The following is a 19,457-nucleotide window of genomic DNA, read 5'->3' as shown; positions in this document are numbered from 1 at the left end:
AGTACAATCTTTACAGTAGTGCTAAAGATACTTGTGTGACCAGGTTACTAATACAACACTGTGCCTTCTATTCTGGCATAGGTTCTACAAAAGAAACTGACGTCTTTTCCTTGTTTCCAGGATTGAGTTGAAGGAAACAGACAACAAAGCAGCCATGGAAACCATCATAGAAGAACGTGAAAAGTCCAACAAAGAAAAGGAGCTAATAGAAAAAGAGAGAGCTCATAGTAACAGTAGCAGTAAAAAAGGTAGGTTGTCAATTGAATATTGATACAGGTTCATTGTCATTCACTTGTTAGACAATAGGGCCAGGTTTAAAATGTGCAGTTTGCACATCGTCTGGGACACATTTAACAGTTGTAAGTATCCATCGTGGCAACGATCAGTCATGCTAACCATCGTGGAAAGGAATCACAAAAGGGTCCAGCCTTTTCAATTCAAGAGGATATTTCCACTCAACTCTAATACCTAGACTGTATTGCAAAAGGCTCTCTGCAGTTTTATGAGTTTGGCTAGGCAAAAAGCATTGAAAGTTGAGAAAATCTATTAGCATTCCAATATGGTGTGTGCCTCATACAAAATCACAGCTGGCTTTTCTTTGGAGAGAAAGCATCCTCCTGCGATGATCATTTGAAGGCTGCCAGCCTATGCCAGTACCGAATTCTATCTTTAAAGCTGGGAAGCAATTTTCATTCTAACCCTCACTTTCAAGTTGCTCATAAACTTCACAAAAATAATCCGTTAGGGCTGTAAATTCTGATGCTTAGGGTTTATCTCCACAGGAAAGTTTTTTCAGTATATTGGTAAAAATAAACGAGTATAACTCCCTGTGTGGACTCTTTTATTTTGGTATAACTACAGTATATTCGTTTACAGTCACACCTTAGCTTATACTGCTGTAACTTTCCTGTGTAGACAAGTCATGAGTCTCAGCCCAATGAGCCACATTCTGCATTGTGCTTTATCGATGGACAGGGAATGGGGTCTGAGTCTAGTTGGTCAATTTATGGATAAGTTAGGAAGAGACAAATAAATCAGAAGTTATTCAGAGAAAAGCAGCTAAAAATGCTTTAACCCGGAGGGATTGATAGCATTGATAGAAAGTGGCTGGCGTGCTTTGGAGGCTCTGAGCACCTGCAACTCTCATTGAATTCAGCTGAAAATCAGTCCACTGCTGTATAGTTTTGCCAAATTAAGCAGGGCTGAGATAACCATCTTCAGTTATTTATTGTTTTGGGGCTATAACCAGGGCTTATGGGACGAAATTAAGCAGAGGAAAACTTAGACTAACTGAGCCAGATGCTGGAGCTACATCATTTTATACCGGCTGAGGCTCTGTCCCACTCTCATGGAAAATATTCCTGACACTGAGATCTATTAGGCTGTGCAACAGTCTCCCGATGGCACTGGTAGCCCCATTCGTTGGAGCACAGTATAGTGTGGGGAATGATGCTGCACTGTAGAAGTTAAGAGCTGGGAAAGACCCATGATATGATTTTGTGTCAGACAGGTATTAAAACCTGTAGGCGACTGAAACTCCTCCATAACTAATGTAGTTCAGTGGTAAAAGAATGGTTTTACGGCACTGGAATCAATGGGAGTACTCACAGAATAAGTGACTACTAAGGCTATCAGAATCTGTTCCCAAGGCATTTTTAAATCATGGAAATGCTGCAGCACATCTACTGTGTGTGTCTTGTGTGAGCTCCCATGCTGTCCTGGTCTAAGTTGTCACAGAGATGCTGTTCTTGGGATTTTCCTTGTTTCACAATTACAGAAAATCTTCCCATTAAGCGCCTTCTGTCCCGACAATCTATTGTTCCTGCCAAAGTGTCAGGGTTCAATCTGACTGATGAGCTGGAGAAGAACATCAAGCAAAAGAATGCCCCTGAAAGGTGAGACTCCCTGAGAGCTGTGGATAAGGGAACTATAAGCTTTTCAGTGTCTTGATCTTGCACTTAAATGCAGCTACAATGTCTGTATTAATTGTGAAAAGGAAAAAAGAAAATTATTTATTAAACTAATGAGGAAGGGGGATAACATTTTCAAAAGTGCCCAAATCCCATTTTCAAACATGACCTGGGGGCAGTTTTCAAAGATATTTAGGCAACTAAAGATGCAGATAAGCGCTTAGTGGGATTTTCAAAAGCACCAAACAAGTTCCACCACTACCTTTTCCTGCTCCTCCAGTGGCTGTGTTTTGGGCGGGGCCTGATCGGTAGACATGCTCTAAAGTGGCCCCTGAGCGTGTCTACTGGATCAGGCCCTGCAGGTGAGACAGGCAGGGGAATGCCTAGTTTGTGAATCCCATTGGGACTTATGAGCAAGTCAAGTGCTGAGCTGCTTGGTGGTGTCAGGACACCGGCTGTGCATTGACAGAAATGTAGGCACCTAGTGGACTTACCAATGGAAACCTAGGTGCTTAGGGACCTTAGACTCTGACAGGGTTAGCCAGTGGCTGAGTGGGTTTTGAGGACCTACGTTTTGGACTTAAATGCCTAAAGTGGCAGTTAGGCACCTAAGTGCCCCTTGTGAATCCCACCTTTAGGAGCCTAAGTTCCATTGGCTTTCAATGAGATGTAGGCTCCTAAGTCCCTGAGTCACTTTAGAAAAATGGCAAATAAGCTCCCACGTCATTTAGGTGCTTTTAAAATTGTTACCTGAATCTGCTTGATGTGGCAGACTCAGGCTCTGAGTAAAGGCTTTAGAGTGTGGCCAATATTTTGTATCTTTGTGTCCATTAGCAGTAATCCTCTGAAGTTGGCTAAGTAAGTAGATTTAATTTGTGTTTATTAGAATTATTGTACAAACATGTCAAAATCTAAGCTATTTGGGGATGAATAGTATAAATGGGCATTTTCCGTATAATGTCCCTGGGATGCCAAGTTCCAGCGTATCCCTCGATCAGTGGATCAGTGTACCAGTTTATTTTCTTGAGATAAAAGTTAATTACCTACGTAAACTAAGATTAAAAATTCCCATTGACTGAAGCTTTTATCATGCAACAGCCCTTTAAAAAACCCCAAGTCTACGGTAAGGGTGTGCTATTGGCTCATCTCACAGTGCCATTGGGTCATCTCACATTTTCTTGCTGGCTGGGAGGTATGGTACAGGTTTTTGTGAACGTCTGGTGTCTACTTCGTTTTTGTCTGACGCCATCTCCATTTTGTATCTGGTAGTTTGGTAACTAAATGCAAACAATTATTCAAGAGGTTCAGGATCCTCTTACTATTCACTGTGGAGTTGAGTGAACCTGATCCTCCTACTTGCTGAGAACAGTCTGCAGAGTTTATAAACATTTAATGGGAGAGAGACTCAGAGTGCTCGTTTAATGGCTTCTAAATGTTTTCACTGCTTGTCTGAGCTTTGTTCGACACTATCAGTTGTTCCGGGAGGTCACTGAGACCCAATTCAGCCATGATTAAACATGTAGGAGCTCTTTGTTTTAATTTGATGGATACTGCTTTACAGAGCAAAGTGAAATTCAAACTTCTCATGCACCAAGGGGATAGAACAGTGCCCATCTCCATTGTTTGTCTGGGGTTTAATCAGTTAACCTAGAGGCTTTTTCTTTTGTACTAAAGCTTATTACTGTGATTGGCACAATAGAATGGCCAGAGATTGATAGGTAGCTAGAGTTGCTTCTCTCACCACATTGCTTTCTCTTCATTTACAGCGTTCGCCACTAGCAATCTATCTATATTGATCTTAGGTACTTATATGGCCCCCATCACCGTAGTGCCTCACAATCTGTAGTGTATTTAAATGTATGTACAATGCCGGGTGTAACTGTCCCCCCAAGTGCCTGACATTTAGATTACACTGTTAGTTAAATAGCGAGAGGGGCCTGGATCTGAGACACCTTCAGCTTTAGGGAAGTTCAGACAAGATGAGAGTTGCTGTTCAGGATCGTCGTCTCCCCTTCTCTGTTCATTTGAATACAGTCAATGAAATAGGAGAAAACTGAATGCAAGTTTCCATTCCCTGCCTTATTTATTGGTCATTTAAAGATGTACATCGCTGCTTTGCATCTGAACCATCTCTCTGCCTCTGTGGCCCCTATCACCACAGCAGCTGAGCACCTCACCGACGCTATTGAATTTATTCTCGCCATGTGCCTGTGAGGGGACATGTGCTGTTATCCCTGTTTTACAGTCACACAGAGAGTCTGCGTCAGAGCTGGGAACTGGGCCATTGGACCATTAACCATTTGACGATCCTCAGTAGATGATGGATTGGAGCCTAAATGACCTGTAGCACATTTTTTATTCAGCAACTATAAATGCAAGTGAATTCCTGCAGAGTTCTGTGTACTGCTTTTCTGTTTCTCCATGTGGTAATTTAGTTTACTGAAGGCTTGTTTATCCCTGTATTTAGGTATTCCTTCCTGGGCACATTTGGCTAACTGTGGTTTTACTGTGTTTCTACTCCTAGAATTGTTTCTGGGTCAGGCTGTGACGGTGTGCATGGTAAAGCATCATATGTGCACCCTGATGGCAAATTAGTTACTGGCTGTGACACAGGGTATGACCACACTGGCACTAGAGGTTTATTTCCAGCTCAGGTAGACATACCTGCACTAGCTCTGATCAAGGTTGTGATGGGTTGGATCACAGAAACCCCCTTGGGAGCTGACAACTGTTGTGCCAAGGCTACCTCTGCTCCTGTTTTCCCTGCCAGCTCAGGACTCCAGCACCCTCTCTTGCTGAGCCAGACACTCCCGTCTGCTCCAACAAAGACCAGGGTCTGAATTACTTGTCCCAAAGCTGCAGGTTTACCTGAAACAGCTCACTGAAGTGTGCTTGTCTTTAGCACTCAGATGCCCAACTCCCAATGGGGTCTAAACCCAAATGAATCCGTTTTACCCTGTATAAAGCTTATGCAGGGTAAACTCATAAATTGTTCGCCCTCTATAACACTGATAGAGAGATATGCACAGTTGTTTGCTCCCTTAGGTATTAATACATACTCTGAGTAAATTACTAAATAGAAAGTGATTTTATTAAATACAGACAGTAGGATTTAAGTGGTTCAAAGTAGTAACAGACAGAACAAAGTAAGTCACCAAGCAAAATAAAATAAAATGCGCAAATCTATGTCTAATCGAACTAAATACAGATTCTCTCACCCTTAGAGATGCTTCAGTAAGTTTTTTCTCAGACTGGACACCTTCCAGGCCTGGGCACAAGTCTTTCCTCTGGTACAGCTCTTGTTCCAGCTTAGGTGGTAGCTAGGGGATTCTTCATGATGGCTCTCCTCTCTCTCCCTTTGTTCTGTTCCCACCCCTTTATATATCTTTTGCATAAGGCGGGAACCCTTTGTCCCTCTGGGTTTCCACCCCCTCCTCACTGGAAAAGCACCAGGTTAAAGATGGATTCCAGTTCAGGTGATATGATCACATGTCACTGTAAGACTTCATTACCCACTTGCCAGCACACACATATACAGGAAGACTCACAGGTAAAACACAGCCATCTGCAGACAATGGTCCTGGTTAATGGGAGTCATCAAGATTCCAAACCACCATTAATGGCCCACACTTTGCATAATTACAATAGGCCTTCAGAGTTATATTTCATATTTCTAGTTTTAGATACAAGAGTGGTACATTTATACAAATCGGATGATCACACTCAGTAGATTATAAGCTTTGTAATGGTACCTTACAAGAGACCTTTTGCATGACGCATATCCCAGTTACATTATATTCACTTATGATCATGTTTTTATAAAACCATATAGACTGCAACGTCACAAAGGTAGCATGCTAAAAATAGAAGTGTAGCTGTGGTGGCGTTTGTGGCGGGACAGGCTAACTGCCCCAGTACGATCCTGTCTGAAACCCTACTCGGGGGGATAGCTGGTCCTGTGGCTTGTGTTGCTGCAGCCACCTTGCTATTTTAGCGTGCTACCTCGGTCCGAGCTAGCGCAGGTATGTCGACTGAGCTGGGAATTACACCTCCTACCCCAGCATAACCATACATTGGAACAGTCTGTCAGTTGAAGCTTATGGTCCTGATCTTATGGTTTTGAAGCCAATGCAAAGACTCCCCATATAAGCCCATGAGTTCAGAGGCCGATTAAGGCAAGGTCCAGGCCATGTAGCTGAGGAAGTGCAGGAGCCAATATTGCAGCTGTGAGCAACCAGGGGAGTAGCACACACTTGAGCACTGCTGAATGACTCGTGCTGCAGCAGGAACAAGACAGGGGCTAGCTCTCCAGTGCTCTGGGTGACAAGACCTAAGGGAAGAAAGGAGGGCAGCAGTTGAGAGCCCTGTGACTTGTGACTGGCTGTTTGGGAGCACCAATGAGGTTTTTTCTTTGTTCTTTTTACTCGAAGATGTAGCAACTATTTAGAGAATTTGGGCCCCGCTTAGTCTTAAGCCACCTCTTTATGTGTGGACACTATCCTCTGGTGTGCATTCATGAACATGTGTTTAGTGAACATGTGGTGAAGCAAACTCCACTGCAAAACAGCCTTATGCCCAGTGTGTTGGTGTCTGTACACAGCACTTGTAATAAACTGATGCACATGTCCTGTTGTGTATTCCTAGTGCAACATCACCTGCTCCTCCGTGTTTCTCAAAGACAGAAACTGACTGCGGTCCCAACCTAATTCATGCTACCGGACCCAGAACCCCATCCCCTCTTTGTCAAGATCATGGTAGGGCTGGACAGGTACAATATATAGATCTTATGTACTTATTATGTCACTTTTTAATCATAGCAAAACGTGGTTACCTGGGGATTGATTTTAAAACTGTCCCTAATGGCTGTTCACTATAACATTCAATTATTGTTTTTATAGGCCATATTGGATCTTACTTAAAAGAAATGCATTTCATTATACATGTATGAGTAAATCTTGTCCACCACTGTATTTTGAAGAAACATATAGGAATACATTATTTGAGACCTGGTTATTATGGAAATGTTAACCATAAGGCTCTTGATTCATTAGCGATTATGGGATTTAGAAAATAAAGAGTTTCCCTTTTGTGCACAAGTGTTCTGCCAAAACAAGTGCTAAGGCTGCATATTTTGTCAATTATTGAAGTTTTCTGGCAGCTACTAAAGCAATGTGGGGACAGTGCACTTCACTGGTAATTAGTAACAATGGTCAATGATGGGATATTAAAAGTTACTACAGAGAACTTTTTCCAGAGGGTCTGGCTAGAGAATCTTGCCCGCATGCTCGGGGTTCAGCTGATCGCCATATTTGGGGTTGGAAAGGAATTTTCCTTTAGGGTAGATTGGCAGAGGCCCTGGAGGTTTTTCGCCTTCCTCCGCAGCATGGGGCAGGGGTCGCTTGCTGGAGGATTCTCAGCGATTTGAAGTCTTTAAATCATGATTTGGGGACTTCAACAGCTGAGTCAGGGGAGAGAATTATTCCAGGAGTGGGTGGGTCAGCTTTTGTGGCCCGCATCATGCGGGAGGTCAGACTAGATGATCATAATGGTCCCTTCTGACCTTAGACTCTATGAGTCTATGATTTGAAAAGGGATTAGATATTTATGTGGATATCAAGAAGATCCGGTGTTGTCATAATTAATGACAACAAACATTTTAAAAAGGATATTAAACCTTGTGATTCAGGGGTTGAGCCAAACTCTAAGAGAGACCAGGATGAGACCTGTGTGTGGGGCAGATTATCCCACATCTGCCTACTTAGGGACTCTTACACCTTCCTCTGAAGTTTCAGAGTAGCAGCCGTGCTAGTCTGTATCCGCAAAAAGAACAGGAGTACTTGTGGCACCTTAGAGACTAACAAATTTATTAGAGCATAAGCTTTCGTGAGCGACAGCCCACTTCTTCAGATGCATAGAATGGAACATATATTGAGGAGATATATATACACATACAGAGAGCATGAAAAGGTGGGAGTTGTCTTACCAACTCTAAGAGGCCAAGTAAGTAAGAGAAAAAAACTTTTGAAGTGATAATCAAGATAGCCCAGTACAGACAGTTTGATAAGAAGTGTGAGAGGGGCATTGCTGGCACATGGAAAAACAACTGAGGAGAGTTGGCAGTTTTTCAAAGGGACACTATTAAGGGCCCAAAAGCAAGCTATTCCGCTGGTTAGGAAAGATAGAAAATGTGGCAAAAGACCACCTTGGCTTAACCACGAGATCTTGCACGATCTAAAAAATAAAAAGGAGTCATATAAAAAATGGAAACTAGGACAGATTACAAAGGATGAATATAGGCAAACAACACAGGAATGCAGGGGCAAGATTAGAAAGGCAAAGGCACAAAATGAGCTCAAACTAGCTACGGGAATAAAAGGAAACAAGAAGACTTTTTATCAATACATTAGAAGCAAGAGGAAGACCAAAGACAGGGTAGGCCCACTGCTTAGTGAAGAGGGAAAAACAGTAACAGGAAACTTGGAAATGGCAGAGATGCTTAATGACTTCTTTGTTTCGGTCTTCACCGAGAAGTCTGAAGGAATGCCTAACATAGTGAATGCTAATGGGAAGGGGGTAGGTTTAGCGGATAAAATAAAAAAAGAACAAGTTAAACATCACTTAGAAAAGTTAGATGCCTGCAAGTCACCCGGGCCTGATGAAATGCATCCTAGAATACTCAAGGAGCTAATAGAGGAGGTATCTGAGCCTCTAGCTATTATCTTTGGAAAGTCATGGGAGACGGGAGAGATTCCAGAAGACTGGAAAAGGGCAAATATAGTGCCCATCTATAAAAAGGGAAATAAAAACAACCCAGGTAACTACAGACCAGTTAGTTTAACTTCTGTGCCAGGGAAGATAATGGAGCAAGTAATTAAGGAAATCGTCTGCCAACACTTGGAAGGTGGTAAGGTGATAGGGAATAGCCAGCATGGATTTGTGAAGAACAAATCATGTCAAACCAATCTGATAGCTTTCTTTGATAGGATAACGAGCCTTGTGGATAAGGGTGAAGCGGTGGATGTGGTATACCTAGACTTTAGTAAGGCATTTGATACGGTCTCGCATGATATTCTTATCGATAAACTAGGCAAATACAAATTAGATGGGGCTACTATAAGGTGGGTGCATAACTGGCTGGATAATCGTACTCAGAGAGTTGTTATTAATGGTTCCCAATCCTGCTGGAAAGGCGTAACGAGTGGGGTACCGCAGGGGTCTGTTTTGGGACCGGCTCTGTTCAATATCTTCATCAACGACTTAGATATTGGCATAGAAAGTACGCTTATTAAGTTTGCGGATGATACCAAACTGGGAGGGATTGCAACTACTTTGGAGGACAGGGTCATAATTCAAAATGATCTGGACAAATTGGAGAAATGGTCTGAGTTAAACAGGATGAAGTTTAACAAAGACAAATGCAAAGTGCTCCACTTAGGAAGGAAAAATCAATTTCACACATACAGAATGGGAAAAGACTGTCTAGGAAGGAGTACGGCAGAAAGGGATCTAGGGGTTATAGTGGACCACAAGCTAAATATGAGTCAACAGTGTGATTCTGTTGCAAAAAAAGCAAACATGATTCTGGGATGCATTAACAGGTGTGTTGTGAGCAAGACACGAGAAGTCATTCTTCCGCTCTACTCTGCTCTGGTTAGGCCTCAGCTGGAGTATTGTGTCCAGTTCTGGGCGCCGCATTTTAAAAAAGATGTGGAGAAACTGGAAAGGGTCCAAAGAAGAGCAACAAGAATGATTAAAGGTCTTGAGAACATGACCTATGAAGGAAGGCTGAAAGAACTGGGTTTGTTTAGTTTGGAAAAGAGAAGACTGAGAGGGGAAATGATAGCAGTTTTCAGGTATATAAAAGGGTGTCATAAGGAGGAGGGAGAGAACTTGTTCACCTTAGCCTCTAAGGATAGAACCAGAAACAATGGGTTTAAACTGCAGCAAGGGAGGTCTAGATTGGACATTAGGAAAAAGTTCCTAACTGTCAGGGTGGTTAAACACTGGAACAAATTGCCTAGGGAGGTTGTGGAATCTCCGTCTCTGGAGATATTTAAGAGTAGGTTAGATAAATGTCTATTAGGGATGGTCTAGGCAGTATTTGGTCCTGCCATGCGGGCAGGGGACTGGACTCGATGACCTCTCGAGGTCCCTTCCAGTCCTAGAATCTATGATGGCATATATCACATTGGTAGATGTGCAGGTGAATAAGCCCCTGGTGGTATGGCTGATGTGATTAGGTCCTATGATGATGTCTACCAATGTGATATATGCCATCATGTGCCAGCAATGCCCCTCTGCCATGTACATTGGCCAAACCAGACAGTCTCTATGCAAAAGAATTAATGGACACAAATCTGACATCAGGAATCATAACACTCAAAAACCAGTAGGAGAACACTTTAACCTGTCTGGTCATTCAATGACAGACCTGCGGGTGGCAATTTTGCAACAGAAAAGCTTCAAAAACAGACTCCAGCGAGAAACTGCTGAGCTGGAATTGATATGCAAACTAGATACAATCAATTTAGGCTTGAACAGGGACTGGGAATGGCTGAGCCATTACAAACATTGAATCTATCTCCCCATGTAAGTATTCTCACACTTGCTTCTTTTCAAACTGTCTGTACTGGGCTATCTTGATTATCACTTCAAAAGTTTTTTTCTCTTACTTAATTGGCCTCTCAGAGTTGGTAAAACAACTCCCACCTGTTCATGCTCTCTGTATGTGTGTATATATATCTCCTCAATATATGTTCCATTCTATGCATCCGAAGAAGTGGGCTGTAGCCCACAAAAGCTTATGCTCAAATAAATTGGTTAGTCTCTAAGATGCCACAAGTACTCCGTTCTTTCCTCTGAAGTGTCTTTTAACAGTGAGGGTAATTAACCATTGGAATAATTTACCAAGGGTTATGGTGGATTCTCCATCACTGGCAATTTTAAAATCAGGACTGGATGTTTATCTACAAGATCTGCTGTAGTTCAGACAAGAGGTATTTTGGGGACATCCTATGGCTGGCCTGTGTTATGTAGAAGGTCAGACTAGATGATCACAGTGGTCCTTTGTGGCCTTAGAATCTATGACTCTGGTGCTGGCCACTGTCAGAGACAGAATACAGGATTAGATCATCCACTGTGGCTGTTCCTGTGTTCAAACCATGAGTGCTGGCAACACTGATTGGGTCAGATCTTCAAAAAAACAGAAGTATAAAATTAGGCTCCTAAATCCATATTTAGGATCCATAAAATAAGATTTGTCAAAAGTTCTGGGCCCGCAGCACCTCTGATTGAGGCTTATGTCCTAGTAATGCTGGCATAGTACTTGCTGAGATCAATAGGAGCTGGTGTCTGCTCAGCAGTTTTGAAATCAGGCCACTGATTTAGGAGCTTAAATATGTATTTAGGAGCTTAACTTTAGGCTTTTTTTTTTTTTTTTAAATCTTGGCCACTAGCTATTGTGTCCTGTTTTTAACTAACCAACCAACGGAACACAGACAACAAATATACTAACAGCTGGGAAGATTTTCTGTTACTCTCACCTGCAATATGCGCTGTAGAACCCTGCTCACTAATATATATAAACGGTGCAGTTTGTGCATGTCTGACCATACGTAAAACCAGGCTCTTCTGTGATTTTGTTGCCTCCATGTTTGATTGCCAATCTGAGCTAGAAAGATTCTACTTCATGTTCAGGGTTGGAAATTATAAAGTCTAAACCGACATAGCTGATAAGGGTAGGTCTACATTTGGGACAGTGAATAGCACACAGACACTGTGTACTCAGCTAGCACAGGTATAAACAGCAGTGGAGACGGTGAGATAAGGCTTAGGTGAGTAAAGACATGCCAGAACACTTACCTTTGTGGCTCTCTACACGCCCAAGCCATGCCTCCCAGGTCTCTATTTTTAGTAGTGTAGTGTCCCATTGCCGCCTTCCCACTGCTAGAGCTTTTCTCCACTGCAGTGAAAGACGCCAGCAGCAGGGAAAGGCTCTGGCAGAGGGAGGCAGCGAGAAAAGGCTCCACAACTGGGGAGCTGCCGGAGCCTTTTCCCACTGCCAGAGCCTTTCACTATGGTGTGTAGCTACATGTACCCTGCACGTCACTGCAAGTGTAGCCATTGCCAAGCTTTAAGAGAGAGGCTGGTAGCTTGTTGGGTTTTTTTTGTCAATTTCATGTACATCTCCTGCTGTTGGTCCCATGTAATCTTTTGCATGGACAGACTGTTCCAGATCTAGCTGTGGTAATAGTTATCAGGGATGGGATTTTCAGAAGTGCATTCAGATTTAGGAGCAAATCGAATTTCAAAATACGTTTTTTGCCACTACACAGGAACTGTGCATCTAGCTGCCTTTAGTAAGGAGGAAATCATTTCCCCCTAGTATTTGTAATTAAAACACCACTTGTAAGACTTGTGGAAGTTCATTGTAGGTGGAGAGTGAATAGAGGGTGAAAAATTAAAAGAGATGAAGGTAATGTGCATTCTTTTATATTTCTATGGGCCTCCAGGAAATGTGCTACCTGTGTATGCAGCGTGCTCAGAGGAACATCCCAGTGTACTTAAGCGAAGAGAGGCGGAGGAAAGAGCTGGATGATGACAGAATATTGGCGCAATACCAAACTATGAAAGACCAAGAGGCTCTTCATAGGCAGCAGGTATTCCATGCATCTGAAGAAGTGGCTCTTTTTACCCACGAAAGCTTATGCCCAAATAAATCTGTTAGTCTTTAAGGTGCCACCGGACTCCTTGTGATTTTCATTCAACTTGAAGCACTCAGAGAAACAGGATTCCTATCACCGGGGGAATTGAGTTTTGAATGTTTCAAAGAAGTAGGCAGGAAAGGTGTCTGTAGATCAGTGGTTCTCAACCTGTTTGCCATTGTGGGCCACATATGCTGCTGTCTCTTATTTCATGAGCGAGAGCTTAAGAAAAAGAACAAATATCACAAGACTGCCTATAAAATCCCGAGAGTTGTGAATGCTGAGTTCTCAAAGAGACATAAAGTGATCCCTGCAAATATACAGCAAAATATCAACACACAAATCTGCTAGGTGGATTGGAGAAGAGACTTGTGCCCTTAGGGGCAGGGCCAGCGCCAGGCACCAGCCGACCAATCACGTGCTTGGGGCAGCACCTTGTAAGGGGTGGCCAATCTTGGGGTGGCGGGGCGGCGCTCGGGTTTTTGTTTGTTTGTTTGTTTTGTTTCGGCGAGGCGAGGCGACGCTCGGGGGTATTTATTTTTTTTTGGATCAGCGGGGCGGTGCTGGGGGGTTTGTTTTTGGTTCAGCGGGGTGGCGCTCGGGGTTTTTGTTGTTGTTGTTTTTGGTTTGGCGGTGCGGCACTGGGGGGGTTGTTTTTGGTTTGGCAGGGCAGTGCTGGGTTTTTTGGTTTGTTTTGTTTTTGGTTCGGCGGGGTGGTGCTGGGAGGGGTTGTTATGGCGGGGCGTTTTTTGTTGTTGTTGTTGTTGCTTGGGTCGGCAAAAAAGTTAGAGTCGGCCCTGCTTAGTGGAGGTTGTGTGGCCTAGTAAATAGGGCCCTAGTGGTCAGGAGACCTGAGTTCTGTTCCCAGCTCTGCCACTGACCTGCTGTGTAACCCTGGGTAAATCATTTAATCTCTGTGCCTCAGTTTCTCCATCTGTAAAGGGAAGATGATGATACTCCCTTTGTAAAGCAGTTTTAGGTCTATAGAATGAAAGGTGTTGTAGAGAGCTAAGTGGTATTATCATTATTCACTATAAATATATTAGTTTTAGAAAGTATTAAAATGTTATCAGTAATATTCTTATTTTATGTAAATCTAATCTTTTAATGGTCCAGTAATAATATTAGGACCTAAACTATTAGGACTTGATCCAAAGTCCATTGATATCCATGGGAGTCTTTCCACTGAATTCAATGGGCTGGGGCTAAGGCCTTTAATGTACAGAATTATCTATTTCATTATAAAAGGAAGAACTTTAAACTGCACATCCACAGAATAGACATGTCATGACTGGAGGATTTCCTGGCTGTGCAGTGACATTACTTTTGTTTACACCTTCATTTAAAATGCCTCTCTTTTCTTTTCCTCCCACGACAGATGAAATTCTTGGCGAACAGAGAACAGAACCAAAAAAACGCTGCCTTTAACCTGGGGGTGGCTGAAGCAATGAGAAACCACAAGAATGAAAAATCCACAGAATTTTATGTAAGAGCTTTTGTTTTGTTTTGTTTTTTAAGAAGAATAGTGCCATCCTGGTAACTTTTCTGCCCAAGCTGTGTATTGACTTTCCATTAGCATATATAACATGGAAAGAAACATCAGAAACTGGGTCACCCAAAGCATTAATAGACAAACCCTTTCAGTGTGAGAGCTTTCAGCAAGGGAGACTATTAATGCATTAACAGTGATGCTCAGATTTTGTCATCATTTAGTCTGACCTGCCTAACACAGGCCACAGGACGTCACCAGTAATTCCTGTAATGGAAGGAATTATTCTTCCCTGCGATGTAAGTGAACATTATCTAGCACAGAGTAACTGGAGCACAGTAATAACAATAGTGATAGTGGTGGGGCTACTTGGGGGCATTAGTGAGATCTTTGCCAACATTTTGCCACCAACCTAAGGGGAATTTTGGGGTGATTCCCCTGGTTCTGATGGGATTGTCTCCTTTCTGGATACTCCAAATGCATCTCTGCCTGAAATGATTCCGCAGTGTTCGTATTTAAGGAAATGATGCCATGTTTTCATGGTATTGTCTTCTATCTTGTTTCTCCCATCAGATATGAAACATGTTTCTTTCCTTGCAGAAATCATTTGTTTTTGTTAAACGGCCGCCCAGCCCTGCCCCCTACATCAAGCAAGAGGAGTATTCACAAGACTTGTTAAAGCAAATGGAGGAGAAGAAGGAGAAGGAAGCAAAACTAAAGCAGGACAAAGAGCTGATGGATCGGCTGGAACAAGTGCAGCTTGCAGAAGAGTGAGTCTGCCTGTTGTCTCTGCCTAGGGTAGGAGCTGGATGTGGTGCTGGTGGGAGTGGGTCCGTTCTACACGTCTCTTGCCCTTGGCACTAGAGTTAGGACCCAAAGGCAATGGTAGTAAAGCCAGTCTTGTTTAGAGCTGAGTGAAAAATTGATGTTTTGGTTCTGTTGCCAAACCACTTAGTGTCAAACTGAAACTGAATTTTTCATTTTTTCTTGCCAAAACAAAAAAACAAAAAAAGTTGTGTTCGGGCTGAAACGGAATGTTTCGAATGTCGATTTGAAATGACATTTGGAAACGAACCATTCCAACATTTCAGATTTTTCTTTTCCATTTTTTTCTCTAGCTGAAACTGTTCACTGAATTCGACCTGAATTTCATGAATAGCTTTGGTGCCCTGAAAAAGGCATGTGTCAATGAAAGAAGTATATGCACGAAAAATGTTACCTACACCTTGTCCTGTTCTGTTTTGAATGCTGGATTGGAACCACCTTGAGAGTGTGATCAGAAATATGATTTTAAAATATTTCTATTGTGTCTCTATCCAGTCTAAACTATCGAATCATTACACACATCTACTGGTGTCTAAGCACCTGATGTTACAGGTCAGTTCTACAGTACAGGTCAAAGAGATACATATTGCAATACAACAACAAACCATCCCATAAATATCCTTAAAAATCTACATTCACCAGTTCACTCCTATACAGTTAGTATGGGGAATGAGGGGAAGCCGCTGCTGCCTTATATGAAATGGCACAAAGATCAGGATTGTTGAGTTCAGAGTGACTTGGATTACTCTTGTATGGTAGACAAGGGTCTTCTTGGGGGTAAGGACTGTTTTTATGTGTCTTATTCAGTGTCATTGCTAACGTAGAAGAAAGTAATATTAGGCTCACAAATAAACATAAGGATCCAGATTCTGATTACGCTTATGCTGATGTAAATCCATTGAAGTCAATGGAGACACTTTTGGTTTTACACTAATGTAACTGAAATCAGAATCTGGTTCAGAGAGTAGTTAAGATGTAGATTTAACAACGTTTGAGTGCTGTGAGTGTAATGCAATATCCCTACAAGCAATTTAGGCAGAATTTATGCGCATGGGTGTGGAGAGAGAGGCTAATAACGTGGCACTAGCTTCCATGTTGATTTGAGCCAAAGGGTTTTGTAGCCGGAGCTAAAATTCAAGCTGAACCACTGTATGGGATTTGAAAAGAAAAATATGTGAAATGGTGAACGAGGACATTGTAACCATGAGGAATCAACTCTGGTTTTGTGTGTCTGCCCTGCATTTCATTTACAAGCAGGCACTTTGAACCACTCAGGGCAATGGGTAGCAGCCATTTCATTCCGTTATAGAATTACTCCAATCAGCGTTCTCGACAATAAAACGTTATCACCTCACCTTCCTATTCTATATAGCGTTCGTTTCTATGGAGATTCTTATTGCCGTAGTATCGAAGCGCCTTCCAGTCATGTATTAAGTGACATGATTATATGTGCAGTGTAACTTCTTGATTTGGTCTGGGTTCAGTTTTGGGTTGTGTGTTGTTTACCTACATGCTACTCTGTGTTTGTGTTAGAGAAGGCAGGTGGAAGAAGTGCTCCTTGCATTTGAAGTGGAAGGTAGGGGGAGGTTTGTGATGGTTCTTGGTTCCTAGGGGAGTTCATCCCATGGTCTCGGACTGGCCCTGAGAATGCTCTGTCTCCTACACAGATGAATTTTACTCTTATGGTAGGAAATTCTAGAGGTTCAGACACTTGTGAACTGTTTTTTTTTCTTCAAACACAAGGACAATGATTTAACAAACTAGCTGGCTAGGGTTCACTGTATGCATATCATTGCCCCCTGCCAGATGGAATCAGCTCATTTATGTTGTGTGTCTTAGGCCCTATATTGCTAATAGCCAATGGAGGCTTTCTTTGGATCAGATTGTAGGGGCTGACTGTGTTTTTGGAGCACGAGGAGGTCTCAGTTCAATTCCTGCTGAATTTAGGAAATTCCAAGCTACCGAAGTATGCAGCAGCATAGTGACAATCCTAATAATCTGACGTGGCCAGTGATTTGTTGCTATATTATCGCATGTAAGCCAGGGTGATGCACACAGCTCAAGCTCAGTGTCATAAGTTGTCTTACTCTATCATGGAAGTCATCATTATTAATAATTATTGTTATAATCATTTTTGAGGGAGCAGAGCCATCTTGGTAAGAGAGAGAATCATGGGCTATAACCAGTAGCTAAGTGTTATGGACTCAGATGTACTATTGGCAGATCTGTAGTTCACAGGGCATGCCTGGATGAACCCTGCACACTTATTTCTTGGAAATATCATCTCAGTAAAACTCTTGTGACTCTTTTGTATTTTTATTACTAGGCTAGCTGCCCAAAGAGCTAAATACCTGAAGGGCAAGATGGAAGAAATGCAGTGCTATAAGAAGGCCTTGGATACACAGGTAAAAACTTGTGATTAATAATTATGTGTTCCTCACCAGGCCAGGTCCGCTGACCTGATAGTGACAAAGTTTTTAAAATAAAAAAAAAAATCCTGTGTTTAATAACTTTCTTACCTATTATGTGGCTAAGTGATGTGTCTTTAAAAACTGGAATGTTTCTCAGAAAGTTGTGGAGAAGGGTGGAAATACACCATATCTGAAATGATATATTAAAAAACTCTATAATGATCTAAGCCATAATAAGATCTTCCGAAGTTTTAAGAATTATCACTATAGCCAATATTTTAAAGCTGTTAAGATGGTGAGTCCATTTAACACCTAAAATGAGGCGCAGTTTACAATGTTTCTATTGCTGGCTGAGAAATAGCCTGTCCCCCCTCAGACTAGTTATCTAGAAGTATCTGTTTGGATTGAGTAGAGCTATACAAAGTCATCATGGAATTTTCTGAGAAATTTTGAATGAAATTGCCACTAGATTCCAAGAGCTTAGGTAGCATTCAGTCCCTGCCCTGAAAATCTTACAGACTAAAGGGACAAACACACAAAGGGCAGGAGGGGGAAACAGAGTCACAGAGAGGTGAAGGGATTTGCCCAAGGTCACAGAACAGGTCAGTGGCATAGCTGGGAATAGAACCTAGGGTGTTCTGATTTCCAGTCCAGTGCCTCATCCACTACATCATGCTGCCTCCTCTATAAGGTGATATTTAAAAAGGAAAAATATGGACTTGAATATCAATAAAAAATGCTTCCTGACTAAACTATAAAATAATCAAGGGAAGTGGTAGAATCCATTGGGTGTGGCATTTAAATCCAGAATTGAGAAAGTGGATTAGCTGATTTAATAGGTCTTTTCCCATCCCTAGCTTCTGTCATTCAAAGTTTTCAGAGCCATGCATGAATAAAATCTTCATATCAACCTAATACAGATAAAGTTGAAGCCGATACAGTTGCCGGTCTGTGAGCCTGACTCAGCAGATCTCATCTTTGGGAAGAGTGATATGACCAATGAGAAGCTTGCGGAAAAAAGGCAGCGAGCCCAGGAGTTCTACAAGCACCAGCTGCATGCCACAGCCCAGCGGAAGAGGACAGCTATCCTCAATCAGTTGGTGGAGCAGAGGCGAGAAGCTGACATGCTGCAGAGAGCCAAGAGAGAGTAAGCCTGCAGCTCAGTCCAGTACACCATTTCCAATGAAGCCTTGAGAAAATTCAACAGCAGTAATGAAATTGCCTCACAGGGCTCTGGGGTAGGGCATTTTCTCCTCTTTAAGGCCCCAGTCTAGCAAAGCATTTAGGCACAGGCTTAAAGTTAAGCATATGTGTAGTCCTACTGTCTTCAGTGAGAACTATTCACATGCTTAAAATTAAGCCTGTGCTTAAGTGCTTTGCTGGATCAGGTCTAAGTGGAGAGACTTGGAGCCTTTTGCTGGGATTAACTCAGTCAGAGCTGAACTTTGTGGATTGGGCCCATTTCTGGCTGAACATTTCAGACAAGCGCCTGAATTTGTAGTTAATCTTCTCAGCTGAGCTGGTGGCCTTCATAGGCTCTGCCAAGAGCAGCCAGATCTGCACAAGGCTATGTGGGGTTTCTAAGCACCACAGGGTTTCTGGCTCAGGTAGTGCTCTCGGTCCACGTGAAAGTCATTAACTTTGTCACAGCCTCCAGCAGCTCTGTGGCTGGCAGGGAGGGGGAGTCATGTTAGACAGCCCACCACGCTGGGGCTGTGGTTAAAGAAACCCAGGGACAAACTGAGAAAGCGGGGGAGTGGGAGGTAGATTCATCCATGAATCATAGGAGAGACGTTTTTAATAATGTTTCAGGTGGATTGCAGACAGAGGAGCGCAGTTTGAGAAAATATTCCAGATGAATTTAGCAGTGCAGGACGACTGGCAAAAAAGCGCTGGAATGAAAAGGCTAAGGGAAGTTGAAGAGAAGCTATTTGAGCGGTAAGATTCCCAAACACTGAGGGGATTTCCCCTTTCCCGTCTTCCTTTTTCTCCATTTTTGCCACTTTGCTACAGTGCCCATCTTTTCGCCAGTCATACCTACTGCAGTGCTTTGCCTTCAGTGCATGGGGAAGTGGAAACCCCCTAACTGATCTCAGTACTGCTTTGTGCTTGAATGGGT

At 42.6% G+C, this 19,457-nt stretch overlaps 1 protein-coding gene across 2 annotated transcripts in view; it reads left to right on the top strand.

Moving 5' to 3' along the window:
* CCDC81 (coiled-coil domain containing 81) overlaps positions 1–19,457 on the top strand; it is a 35,026-nt gene that overhangs the window by 8,889 nt on the left and 6,680 nt on the right. For both annotated transcript variants that reach the window (XM_054015694.1, XM_054015693.1), the window contains 9 exons: positions 121–248; positions 1,778–1,895; positions 6,555–6,678; positions 12,422–12,568; positions 13,992–14,099; positions 14,703–14,872; positions 17,254–17,332; positions 18,259–18,485; positions 19,151–19,276. In XM_054015694.1, coding sequence (XP_053871669.1) covers positions 121–248; positions 1,778–1,895; positions 6,555–6,678; positions 12,422–12,568; positions 13,992–14,099; positions 14,703–14,872; positions 17,254–17,332; positions 18,259–18,485; positions 19,151–19,276 — 1,227 coding nt within the window. The remainder of the gene's footprint in view (positions 1–120; positions 249–1,777; positions 1,896–6,554; positions 6,679–12,421; positions 12,569–13,991; positions 14,100–14,702; positions 14,873–17,253; positions 17,333–18,258; positions 18,486–19,150; positions 19,277–19,457) is intronic.

This window comes from Malaclemys terrapin, chromosome 1 (assembly GCF_027887155.1).
Source record: "Malaclemys terrapin pileata isolate rMalTer1 chromosome 1, rMalTer1.hap1, whole genome shotgun sequence".
Classification (NCBI taxonomy): Eukaryota; Metazoa; Chordata; order Testudines; family Emydidae; genus Malaclemys; species Malaclemys terrapin.
This window is presented reverse-complemented; position numbering and strand designations above follow the sequence as displayed.